Here is a 13,713-nt window from a genome sequence, read left to right as displayed (position 1 = left end):
TGAATCAGAGATGAACTCAGCGAAATCAAATGCAAATGTTACCTCCTTAGAACTACCTTTCTCAACTTCTTGGATAAAGACAGCCATTTCCTTTTCTGAGCTTTGATAAGGCTCTTCAGTCTCTGATACACTTTCTTACACTACTTACTACTATTTTTTGTTTTCTGTCAGCTCCTTAAGATAAGAGTTGTCCACATTGTTCACAGATATATCCTCAGCACCTACATAGTGCCTGATAGTAGATGCTTAGTAAAATAGTGAGTTATATGATTCATTTATTCATTCAACAACTATTTCCTGAACATTACGTGCCAAGTAGCATCCTAGACTTTGAGAATATAGCAATGAACAAAACAGCAATAATCTTCATCCCTTTGCATGCTAATATGGAGCACAGACAAGTATAGTAGGTACAATAAAATATACAGCATGGTAGATAGCAGTAAGTGCCAAGAAGAAAAAATAAAGCAGAAAAGACTAATTGATGATGATCAAATGTAGATCAGTGGTTGTCTAGGAACTGTGCTGGAGAGAGAGAGATGGATTGTACAGGGGAAGAAGGAAACTTTTAAGGGATGAGTAACCTGCTCTGTCACTTGACTGCCATAGTGGTTTCACAAGTATACACATACACCAGCCAAAATTAATCAAATGGGATACTTCCAATAGATACACTGTACTGTATGGAAATTATAGCTCAATAAAGTTTTCAAAAAATAAAACAGAAAGTAAAGACTAAACTTTAGAGAGGTGGTCAGGGAAAGTGCTATTGAGAAGGTAAATTTTTTTAAATGACCTTAGAAAAATAAGTAAATGAAATAAGATTAAAAAGACCTCAGGAAAGTGAAAAGACTAACTCTAGGATACTTGAATGAAGACCAATCAAGACAGAGAGATCAGCAAATGTGTAGACTCTAAAGAGGGAGCATGCTTAGCATGAGCCATGAATCAGCAAGGAGGCCACTGGGTCTTGCTATAGCAGACGGAGCAGAGGAGAGAGTGATTAATCTGATTGTGATATGAAGGCCCTACAGAGATATGAACACATTAACTGAGTTGGGCTTTAACAGAGTTACTGTTGACACACTGCTGTGTGTAGAGAATTGCCAAAGGCAGATGCAGAGAGTTCAGTTAGGAGGATGTTCCTACAATCTAGGAGAGAAGTTATGGTGATCTGAACAGAGTAGAGGGGAACAGAGAAGAGTAATCAAATTAAACCCAGCAAGATCTGATGATGGACTAGATGTGGGCATGAGAAGAGGATAGGAAGTAGAGGAATGGAGGTAACACTGACTGAGATGATAAAAAATGAAGGAGGAACAAATAAGGGAGGCAACAGAGGAACTTAGTCTGAGGCATATTCAATTTTTTGATAGCCTTTCCACATTTAGAGTTCTCAAGTACATCATAAGTATATACATGGAATTTAAGGGAGAAATTCAGTTTGGAAATACAAATTTGGGAGTTGTTAGGGTATCAGTTCAGTTCAGTTCAGTCGCTCAGTCGTGTCCGACTCTTTGCAACCCCATGAATCGAAGCACGTCAGGCGTCCCTGTCCATCACCAACTCCCAGAGTTCACTCAAACTCACGTCCATCGAGTCAGTGATGCCATCCAGCCATCCCATCCTCTGTCGTCCCCTTCTCCTCCTATCCCCAATCCCTCCCAGCATCAGAGTCTTTTCCAATGAGTCAGCTCTTCGCATGAGGTGGCCAAAGTACTGGAGTTTCAGCTTTAGCATCATTCCTTCCAAAGAATACCCAGGACTGATCTCCTTTAGAATAGACAGTATTTAAATCCATTAAACAAATAAGACCACCTAGGAAGTGTGTGGAGGTGTATGGAGAAGTGTGTGGAGAAGTACCCACTCCAGTACTCTTGCCTGGCAAATCCCATGGATGGAGAAGCCTGGGAGGCTGCAGTCCATGGGGTTGCTAAGAGTCAGACACAATTGAGCGACTTCACTTTCACTTTTCATTTTCATGCATTGGAGAAGGAAATGGCAAACCACTCCAGTGTTCTTGCCTGGAAAATCCCAGGGACGAGGGAGCCTAGTGGGCTGCCATCTCTGGGGTCGCACAGAGTCGGACAGGACTGAAGTGACTTAGCAGCAGCAGCAGCAGCAGCAGGAAGTGTGTTGCAGATAGGGAAGAAAACAAGACCAAAACTTAAGCTCAGGGACACTTCAACATTGAGAAGCTGGGGAAATAAGAAAGAGTCAGCAAGAAAAATATGAAAAGGGGGGGAAAAAAAAAAACACACTAGAAATTAGAAGGAAAATTAGGCAACTATGGTGTCTTAGAAGACAAGTGTTTCAAAGAATAGAGAATTCAAGTATGTCAAATGTTGTTCATAAGTTTCAAAGGTTGTCACTTAAGACTAAAATAAATGCAAAAATATTATATAAATTTTTGAACAAAGGCTTAAGAAAATCAACTGTATTAACAGTAGACCAGTCTAATCTTTAACACATTAAAATATTAAATGCCACTTATTACTACATAATTCTTACATTAAAATACCCCAAAATGCCAACTTTTTAACTGGTAAATTATCGACTACTGAAAAGTGCTGATTTTAATTGTTTCAAAACTAGATGATCACTTAAATTTTTCCCCCCACTGGCTATTACATATTCTCTATTCATTCTAATTAGAAATGTTAACAAAAGTTTTCTAGCATCTTTTTTCTTTTGTAAAACATTTCCTTCTGTACAAGGTATTTTTGCAAATAGCTAATTCAGAGTTAGCCAGAATTTAAATACTAAGTTTTCAGTCTCCGTGTTTATTTAACAAAAATGAACACAATAAAAATCACAACGGCTTTCAACGAGGACCAAATTTTTTACTCTATTTATTTTATTTATTTATTTTCTGTGTTGTTATAGACCTTGGGCACTGTCCTTCTATATCTTGGAACTGTAAGTTTAGGACTACAACTTTAGAAAACAAACTAATATGAAATATATGTTAGAGCTACAAAAAGGGTTGACCTATTTAGAACTAAAGTTTAAATAAACCCAATATTTGAAACTTTATATAAAATATAAAATGGAAAATTCCTTTATTAAAAAAAAAAAGTATTCTAAATTGATTTAAAGCATCCTCAAGCTGTTAAATTTCATCAATCCATAATGACAAAGGGTGGTTTGTTAGATTAGTTTGACTAATTTCTCTGGAGGCTTTCCTTTATTACATTGTTAAAAGTGAAAATCCAACTTTAAAAACAAGAATTATCAGAAATAGGCCAAGTATTACAACTTGTATAACTAAATAAGATTATCCAAGCTATTGCAACGTGATCTCAAAATGGTGACTAAGTGCTAATTCTCTATATCCCATCCTTACAAATTTCCCCACATACTGATACATATACAGATAAGTGTATATATATGTATGTAAAAGAGAAAGGCATGAGAAAGAGAGAATGTGTTTTAAACTTTGCTTCTTCTCCTATGACACAAAGCAGGGAGTTGTGGTGGCTGTGCTCAGGCTTAAAAGGCTACAATAGTAAGTAAGAGCGCTCGGCATAAAACTGATAATTACTCAGGTTTTAGCAGGTTCTTGCTCCTTACCAGACAGAATTATACAAGGAGATCAGTGTACATTGTTTTAGAAGGAATTGTGCAAATTAAAAATAAGTGACTACTTTGAGATTAGATATTTACCTATGTTTCAGACAAAATACTGGCCTTTTAATCCAGAGCCAAATCTGTCTTAATCTAAGAAATGAGAGCACGTTTATCATTGTTTGGGCTTCCTGATGGCTCAGATGGTAAAGAATCTGTGCGCAACACAGGAGACCCAAGTTTGATTCCTGAGTTGGGAAGATCTCTTGGACAAGGGAATGGCTACCCAATCCAGTATTCTTGTCTGGAGAATTCCATGGACAGAGGAGCCTGGGGGCTACAGTCCCTGGGGTCTGACATGACTGAGCAACTTTCATTGATACTCACTCACCATTGTATATAATCTCTTGATATCGCATATCTTATCTAACTTATCTAACTGTTTGAAAACGACAGGACTGCATATCTGATGAGATGGGGAGGAAAAAAAAACAGATTAGTAAAGGTAGACTCTACTTCTTCCTTATGTAGGCTAAAAACATAGCCCAAAACTAGAGTGCTTGATACACTAAAACTTTGTCTAGAAAAGGCAACATTAGCCATTTTTTAAAAATGACAATAAAGAAACAGAGCTTTATACTTCAGGATCTCTACAGGCGGGGAATCTCTAAATACTTAAGAAAAAACAATTTAGCAGAAGAAAGAAGAAATAATTCACTGCGAGATGGTTTAGCATGGAAGTTGTGGCAAAATGTTTCCTCACAAAATGTCTTACTGGTCTTGAAAAACAAGAAGTTACAAAAGAAAAACTAGCATGTCTTTATAAAAAGCCAAAATTGAGGCTCAAAAGAGAGAAGTAACTATATAGGAGACTCTACTAAGCATATAAACGATCCCCCGCACCCAAAGAATGTTACTGTTTAAAAAAAGAAAAACATTCTACGAGAAATTCTGTTTCAGTTCCAGGAAAGACAAACACAACAGTGGTTCTGACTAAGTAAGCAAAACAATGAAACTTTTCTAATATACACACCAGTCCTCAAGGCTTAGGTCTCTCTATGATTTATGATAAAACAAGAAGGATGTCAATTATACAAGTAAAGCACTGATGTTCTTCCCTTTGGACATGAAATGTTCACCTCAAACTTTTCTGTGTACTTTTACGACTCAATTCATGTTTTATTCCTACAAAAATTTTATTTCTGTTGAAGAAAAGCATTTACTATAAGAAAGGTAATTAGGTTACTAGTGCATAGTCATTTTCTCTAGCTTTGCATACTTACATAAATATTTACTTCCTTAGTAACTTCTCTATTACTTTGGCTTCCTCATACTTCAAAGGTATTATATATTGCAGTTAATAAGAGAGAAAAAAAAAAAAAAAGAGGTAATACATGCACTTGGCTGCCAACTGTCAAATGTACTTTTTGGACCAAAGAAAGAAGTAATGCAAACTGGGTAGGAGAGAGAAACTTAAGCAGGGAGGTGGGGGGAAACCCAAAAACCTACCACCATGACATCTAGTACCTGAATAAATAGTCCTCAGTCAGTTCAGCCACTCAGTCATGTCTAGCTCTTTGCAACTGGAGCACACCAGGATTCCTTTGTCCATCACCAACTCCCAGAGCTTGCTCAAATTCATGTCCATCGAGTCAGTGATGCCATCCAACTATTTCATCCTCTGTCATCCCCTTCTTCTCCTGCCTTCAGTCTTTCCCAACATCAGGGTCCTTTCCGATGAGTCAGTTCTTCGCATCAGGTGGCCAAAGTATTGGAGCTTCAGCTTCAGCATCAGTCCTTCCAATGAATATTCAGGACTGATTTCCTTTAGGATGGACTGGTTGGATCTCCTTGCAGTCCAAGGGACTCTCAAGAGTCTTCTCCAACACCACAGTTTGGAAGAATCAGTTTTTTTGGCGCTCAGCTGTCTCTATGGTCCAACTCTCACATCCATACGTGACTACTAGAAAAACCACAGCTTTGACTAGACAGACTTTTGTTGGCAAATAATATCTCTGCTTTCTAATATGCTATCCAGGTCTGTCATAGCTTTTCTTCCAAGAAGCAAGCATCTTTTAATTTCATGGCTGCAGTCACCATCGGCAGTGATCTTGGAGCCCCCAAAAATAAAGTCTGTCACTGTTTCCATTGTTTCCCCATCTATTTGCCATGAAGTGATGGGACTGGATGCCATGATCTTTGTTTTTCGAATGTTGAGTTTTAAGCCAGCTTTTTTCAGTCTCCTCTTTCACTTTCATCAAGAGGCTCTTCAGCTCCTCTTCACTTTCTGCCATAAGGGTGGTGTCATCTGCATATCTGAGGTTATTGATATTTCTCCTGGCAATCTTGATTCCAGGTTGTGCTCCATCCAGCCCAGCATTTAGCATGATGTACTCTGTATAGAAGTTAAATAAGCACAGTGACAATATACAGCCTTGATGTACTCCTTTCCCAATTTGGAACCAGTTTGTTGTTCCATGTCCAGTTCTAACTGTTGCTTCTTGACCTACAGATTTCTCAGGAGCCAGGTCAAGTGGTCTGGTATTCCCATCTCTTGAAGAATTTTCCACAGTTTGTTGTGATCCACACTGTCAAAGGCTTTAGTGTAGTCATCAATAAAGCAGTAGTAGATGTTTTTCTGGAACTCTCTTGCTTTTTCTATGATCCAGTGGATGTTTGACCTCTGGTTCCTCTGCCTTTTCTAAATAGTCCTCAAGCACTTCACAAATTATGGCAAGTAGAACTAACAGGCCAACATCATTCTCACTGTAAAAATTTAATGCCAAGCTCTATTAACATTTTAAATCAGAGTATTTTGCTACCTTTAACACAGTAGTTCTCAATCCTGGATGAATACTGAAATCACCAGTTTTAGTTGGCTTTTTTTTTTGTTTGTTTGTATTTTGGCCACACAACAGGGCATGCAGGATTTTAGTTTCCCGACCAAGGATCAAACCTGTAACCCCTGCAGTGGAGTCTTAACCACTGGATGGCCTGGAAAGTCCCCACCCTTTTTTTGAAATCACCAATTTTAAAGAATTCTGATGCCCAGGTCCCATTCCCACAGATTCTTCTCTTTTTTTTTTTTTTTTTTATTTTTTAAAAAATGTATTATACTTTTGGCTGTGCTGAGTCTCTGTTGCTGTGCGGACTTTTCTCTAGTTGAGACTAGAGAGGCTACTCTCTAGTTGCAATATTCAGGCTTCTCAATGTAGTGGCTTCTCTTGTGGAGCACAGGTTTAGGCATGCAGGCTTCAGCCACTGTGGCATGTGGGCTTGGCAGTTGAGGCCCCTGGGCTCTAGAGCACAGGCTCAGTAATTGTGGCCCATGGGCTTAGGTGCTCCATGGCATGTGCAATATTCCTAGATCAGGGATCAAGCCTGTGTCTTCTGCATTGGCAGGCAGATTCTTTATAACTGAGCCACCGAGGAAGCCTTCCATAAATTCTTATTTAATTAGTGTGAAGTGTGTCCAGAGCATGAAAACTGTTAAAGATCCAAAACTCATTCTTATATGCAGCACTGACCAAGAACCACTGATTTAAAATGACACAAAATGAACAAACAAGGTGATTTAGTTGATTGAGATATATGAACAGACACACACACCAGAGTTCAGAAAAGTTGATCATTCTTCTTAGAAGCAACCTCTTAATACCCTAGCATCATTAATTCTCTAACAAACTCATCCAATGACAGTACTGTGAAAATAACTTAGCCTTTGTTGCCTATGTATGTTCTAAAAATTGACTTAGTAGAGTATGTTATAAATAATATTCACCTAGAAGCTGACAGAAGTACTAACCAAGGATCCAGGTCTCACAAAAACATTTACGGTAGGATCTGCGTTGTATATTTTACCACCATTCTAGTTGTCTAGTTTCTATTACAGTTTACTTTTTTCTTTACACCTTTTCTTGATTTAAGAATATATTTGCAGTCAAAGAATTTCTGTGGGTTTAAGTACATTTCCAATCATTTGCATAATGATCATTTTCTTTACAACTTTGAAGTATAAATAATGTACAATAAACTGCATATCTAAAGTATGCAATTTCATAAGTTTGATATACATATATATCCATAAACCTGTTGTCACAATGAACATAAACATTTCTACCACACTTAAAAATTTTCATGCATTTTCTGGGATTTTATATGAGTAGAATCATACATTATGCTAAAAAAACTTTTCCTCTGGCTTATTTCACTCAGCAAATGATTTTGAGATTCAACTGTTTTGTTATATATATCAAAAGTTCTTTCCCTCTTATTGCTCAGTGATATTCCTATCAATGCTCTTGATTACCACATTGTATACCTAACATATTTTCTTGGCACAGACTATTGTGAGAAGCTAAAAAAGCTCCTCGATGTAGGCATCAATGATTTTTGGAAAAACTAGGTCTGGTGATCCCCATTTTAATTCTCCCTTTACCACTTAGCAGCTGTGTCTGAAGCAAGTCACTTATCTGCCTCGTATACCTTCTCTAGAAAATGGGCATATATGTCACCTCACCTATGTAAGTTACCTTAGACAAGTGCTTAAAGACTCTCTGACTTGGACCTATTGATTCTACTGAAATAGGTAAACCTTCTAGAAAAACAGCAATGCTTGTTTGTTTACATACTGCCTGTGGCTGCTTCTGAGCTGCAGCAAGAAAGATGAGTACTTGTGACAGAAACTATATAGCTGTCAAGTCTAAAATATCTGTCCTCTTAAAAAAAGCTTACCAACTTATTCTAAATAATCATGAAATGTTCCTGAAGCTAGCTAAAAAACATCTGTAGTGATGTTTAGAATTACTGATTGACAAAAAAACATTTCACTATTTTTAAAAAAGTTTTTTTTTTACTTTAGCTAACAAAATGAAAGGAAAATCATATGAACTCAAAAACAGATTTTTAAAATCCCTGTGTCAGTACCCAGTAAGTTTAGATGGCATATAAAATCAAAAGGCACATTATAAACCCTAGCTCAAAAAATACTAGGAAAATATCCAGTTAAAGGAATACTGTAATAGTTTTCTTCCCAGGTGGCACTTAGTGGTAAAGAACCCGCCTGCCAATCAGAAGAGGTTAAGAGATGCGGTTCGATCCCAGGGTTGCGAAGATCCCCTGGAGGAGGACATGGCTACCCACTCCAGTATTCTTGCCTGGATAATCTCATGGACAGAGGAGCCTGGTGGACTACCAGGGTGGCAAACAATCGGACACAACTGAAGTGACTTATTAGCACAGCACATGGTTTTCTAGCAAAGTCAAAGCAGATACATATGTTTGCATCTTCTTGCCCAATAACAAATACTAGAAGACAAAATGAAATAATCACTACTGCCAGCATAAAAATCGAATAGCCTATACAAATGGCTGGTGAAACTGAAATATCCAAGAATACTTTCTGCACCTTCTTAAATGTCTGATTTTTGGTCTAGGAATTAATTGGAGTGGTTAAGAAAATGGACTTTAGGATCAGAGAAACCAAAGTCATAAAGGCTTGCAAAATAAAGGAATAAAAGGACCTCAAAATAAATTTTGCAAAAGTACAATTTTTAAAAAATTTATTTAAAAATAAAAAATTAAATTTAAAAAAATTTAATCTTTAAATTAAAATTTAAAAGTCATTAGAGAACTACAAATACTGAACAATCCTAAGAAACTCAAGAAGGGAATATGTGAGGAAATCTGCCAGCTAAAAAATGTTCTCCTTATTAGAAGAAAAGAAATACATTTCTATTATAGCATGTAACAGAACCACTTATTTGATTATTTACCTGGGAATAAATCTAATTAGCTAATTCAGTGATCTGGGTTTTCTCTTCTTAATTACAAGTTGCTGCTTTTTCCTCCGCAAAAGACATATACCAGGTCATTAAAAGTCTGATCTGGCAGTCACGTGACTGCCAGCTCAAACTGACTTCAAGAAAAGCCATGCCATAACGACACTGGAAAATGAAAGGAAAGCAGTGAGTGAGTGAGTGAGAGTCGCTCAGTCGTGTCTGACTCTTTGTGATCCCATGGACTAGAGCCCACCAAGCTCCTCTGTCCATAGAATTCTCCAGGCAAGAGTACTGGAGTGAGTTGCCATTTCCTTCTCCATCGCAAGGAAAGCAGTACTGTTTTATAAATAATCAGTATCAATTAAAAATTATTTGTAAGCTCAGGGACAGAAACAGTACATACTCAGGGTCTTTAGGACAATACTGTAATTAAAATACGTGGCCTCTTATACCTGAATGCCTATAAAGATGAGTTTTGTGAGTCAGTTTTGTTCTGTGCTGTTTAATCTTAATTTCTGGTCTTTATTTAGCATTTTTATCATTGCCTTGGAGATTCTGAATGCGGAGATCTAACCAGAAGGGAGCAGTGGACAACTTCTGTGCAGTCACCTCATTGGTCCCTTTTGTTCCTCTGAGATAGCTATACCAGAGGCTGGTGGCTTTCAGACTCAATCCACAACTGAGAATATCCACATTTTCAGATGATTTCTATCTCTGAAAAAGGATTCTAAAAAGCAGAATCTTTTCCTATTATCATCTCTGCAAACAAAGACTGTAAAATAAATTGTTCTGAATGTATGGCTAACATGTAATAGAAAATATAGTTTACAAAGGGGAATTGATCAAAGTTTGAACTCACCTGTCCACTTTTCCCTATTTCCAGCTCCATGATGGCAACAGGAGTATGTATTTGAGCTGAGTGTCTTGACTGCGATTTGCCATCAACTCTCCAGCTCAAGCTCCGAAGCCCTCTGTCCCAGCAGCTCTGGTTCATAAGACTCTCTCGGATTTTTGTCTTATGGCTCTTCCAGAACTTGGAAATGACAGCAGCTTGCTCAGATGTGATCCCTCCTTGCTTTTTGGTTTGAGCAGTCAAAAATGCCTCCAGCTGGTTGAAATCCATGTCTGCAGATGCAATAGACTAAAGACAGAAAAAGGAATAAATTTGAATTTGGTAGATAACTAGAAAAAGATAGTTTCTTAATCACAGATCACACAGATCACACTTTTAAATGATTCTTAATCACTGAATAATCTTTCAAAAAGGGTCATCAAGGCCTTCCCTGGTGGTCCAGTGGTTGAGAGTCCACCTGCTAATGCAGGGGACACAGATTCAATCCCTGGTTTGGAAGGATCCCACATGCCATGGAGCAACTAAGCCTGCTGCAGCACAACAACTGAGCCAGCACTCCAGAGTCTGCGAGCCATAAATACTGGAACCATGCCCCACAGCTACTGAAGCCCACAGGCCCTAGAGCCCGTGCTCCACAACAAGAGAAGCCATCACGATGAGAAGTCCATGCACTCCAACTAGAGAGCAGTCCATGCTTGATGCAAGTAGACAAAGCCCATGCACAGCAATGAAGACCCAGCACAGCCAAATAAATCTTTTTTAAAAAGGTCATCAAAAGACAGTAATGAGAATAAGCTCTTCATAAGTACAAAAATATTCCCTTTGAAAATACTGAATATCAGAAAAGCTACTGTTAAAAATTTCACATTGGGAATTCCCTGGTGGTCCAGTAGACAGGACTCCATGCTCTCACTGCTGAGGACCCAGGTTCAATCCCTGGTTGGGGAACAAAGATCTCAGAAGCCATAAGGCATGGCCAAAAGAAAAAAAAAAATCCACATCACTCAAATTCTCTATTAATAACTATAATCTATAAATATCCAGTTCCATGAAGAGAAAATAATAAATAAAAATATAAAAATAAAATAATAAGATGAGAGTAAAATGAATTAGTGCTCTGATGAAATCTTATGTAATTTCACAGTGCCTTATAGCCAGGCTTGGTTTGATATACTATAAATGTGTGATGCCTTGTCCATAAGAAGTACTAAGTAAATTTTGTTAAATGTATTATTTTAGATTTGTAGCCTATCTTCAACCAAATAGTTCATATTCAATAATACTACTCTAAAGTATACTACATTATGTTTTTCCATAAATTTTCAAACCTTAACTGCCACTGCTGTTCTGAGAAGAATAAGCAGCTAAACTGAAGTGGGAAATCATCAAAGGGCTCAGACAATGGAGCCTTGGATAGGACAGTGATGTTTAATACTTCATTTCAGAACAAGCTTTCCCCTGCCTGACCAAAAGTTCCAAACCAAAATACAATACCTCCTTTCTCTGGGCACAGTGACTGACCCAAATTAACCTCCCAATTTAGAGTAGGTGGAGAAGTGGTTTTGCCTCTTGGGTGTGATGGTACCAGAAGAATATGAGGCTAGATGGTTGCAAACAGTCATCTTTGATTTTCTGGCAAAATATCTGACTGCAAAAAAAGATGAAAATGTATTCTAATGGAGTGCTATCCCTGTTCTGTGATCCCCAAGGCCCTGGTTCCTACAGACCTCTCTTCGACTCCATGTTATCTCAGCATCTTTTCCACCTGTAGACACCAAAAAATCCCATTTACTATTCAAAATAGTTTAAGCTGTATAGCTATCATTTGGAAGCAAGAGTTCTACCTAAACTTAAGCATTAGAAATGAGAACAGAGGAATGTAAAGGTAGGTAGTGTACACACAGAATATAGGCAGAATGGGTGGAACAGAGGCTGAAAGACAAACATGTTGTCTTTCATTCCTCTATTAATATAAAAATTGTACAATAAATGTTAGAACATAAAGGCATTTCTCATAACAATTCAACATACATTTACTGAATATCTGCCTATTTACCAGGTATAAGGGTCCAAAATTTCTGGCTATGTGACTCAACAGAAACATTAACTTGTATAATATACTATAATTAAATAAAATTATTTCTACTGGCACTTTGCTTCACAATATCACAGCACAACACAGCTGATGTGTATCATTCTTTTCCTCAAAGCATATCAAGAAATCTACTCTGATTTAACTTCACTTGTGACAGAAGTTATTTTGATTGGATTCCAATCAATAATACCTTGAACTAAAATCAGTTCACCTAAAAAAATGTGTTACCATCTCTATAACATAGTTTTCTTTTTTTTTGCCCAGTGTGTCCTGCAGGATGTAGTTTGCCAACCCTGCTCAAGAACATGCTACAAAAAAAACTGACACATGTCCCACATGACTTGGCAGTGTCCCATCTAAGATCATGTGGAAAGAAAACCTGTTTATAATTACTTGGACCTAGAAATTAGTCTTTTACTTTTTACATTAAAAAAAGTATTTTTTGCACAGTTTTAATACGTTCTGAATTTTCCAGGAATGCAACTAACGTAGCTTGTACTGTGGTCAGAACTTTATAAACAGGCTATCAAGTATTTTACAAAATCTCATTACCAGAGGCAATACCATTCGTATTTTTATATCTAAACTACCAAACCATCTATATCTGTCTGTACTTATTGCTGCACATTCACTATATATATACTTATTGCTGCACATTCACTATATATATATATATATATTCACTAAATATATACCTGCAAGTATTTAATTCATTATATGTTCTAATTCAGTAATGTTTCAACATTTACATTTTTTTTTTTTTGGCTGCACCACATGGCACGCAGGACCTTAGTTCCTGACCAAGGATTGAACCTGCTTCCCCTGCAGTGGAAGCACAAAGTCTTAGTGGAAGCAAAAGTTCCTCAACACTCACATTTTTAAATATATATTTTAAATTACTTTACTTTTTTATTTTCCTCATAACTTTACATTATACTCATGTCACCATACTGATTAGAAATTATACATATTAACTTTATTATATATGAATTATAATTACATATGTATTTCATTTAAGGTTAAAAAGAACTCTATAGTCAGGTCACTCAAGATGGCTGTTCTCTTGTTCTCTGTACATCCCCTGCCTAACAGCGCCTGCTTTACTCACATGACCAACCTTACAAACTTGTTCCAGGCCCCAGCTAGTGGCTCTTTTTATCAAAAGGTTGATGAGGGGTGTGGGCCTCTGATTTCCCTGGTAACTAATGAGCCAATTTGACATAATTCCCCCTATAACTGGCAATCTCCTCTTCCATATGGACACGAATAAGTGACTAAACTATCCCTTCCACCCAGGAGTGAAACCTGCCACGATGTCCGCTCTACCGTCTGCTGCACATGGTGGGGTGCTGCTCCAGGACCTTGTTTCAGATGTGTAAGCTCCCTCATCCATTAAACCAAAAAGTAAGAGTTAGAAC

The 13,713-nt window shown here is 37.3% G+C and overlaps 1 protein-coding gene across 2 annotated transcripts in view; it reads right to left on the bottom strand.

Annotated features, from left to right (window-relative positions):
* COMMD1 (copper metabolism domain containing 1) overlaps positions 1-13,713 on the bottom strand; it is a 170,786-nt gene that overhangs the window by 93,295 nt on the left and 63,778 nt on the right. For both annotated transcript variants that reach the window (XM_019970366.2, XM_019970369.2), the window contains one exon: positions 10,207-10,488. In XM_019970366.2, coding sequence (XP_019825925.1) covers positions 10,207-10,488 — 282 coding nt within the window. The remainder of the gene's footprint in view (positions 1-10,206; positions 10,489-13,713) is intronic.

Source organism: Bos indicus, chromosome 11 (genome assembly GCF_029378745.1).
Source record: "Bos indicus isolate NIAB-ARS_2022 breed Sahiwal x Tharparkar chromosome 11, NIAB-ARS_B.indTharparkar_mat_pri_1.0, whole genome shotgun sequence".
Lineage (NCBI taxonomy): Eukaryota > Metazoa > Chordata > Mammalia > Artiodactyla > Bovidae > Bos > Bos indicus.
This window is presented reverse-complemented; position numbering and strand designations above follow the sequence as displayed.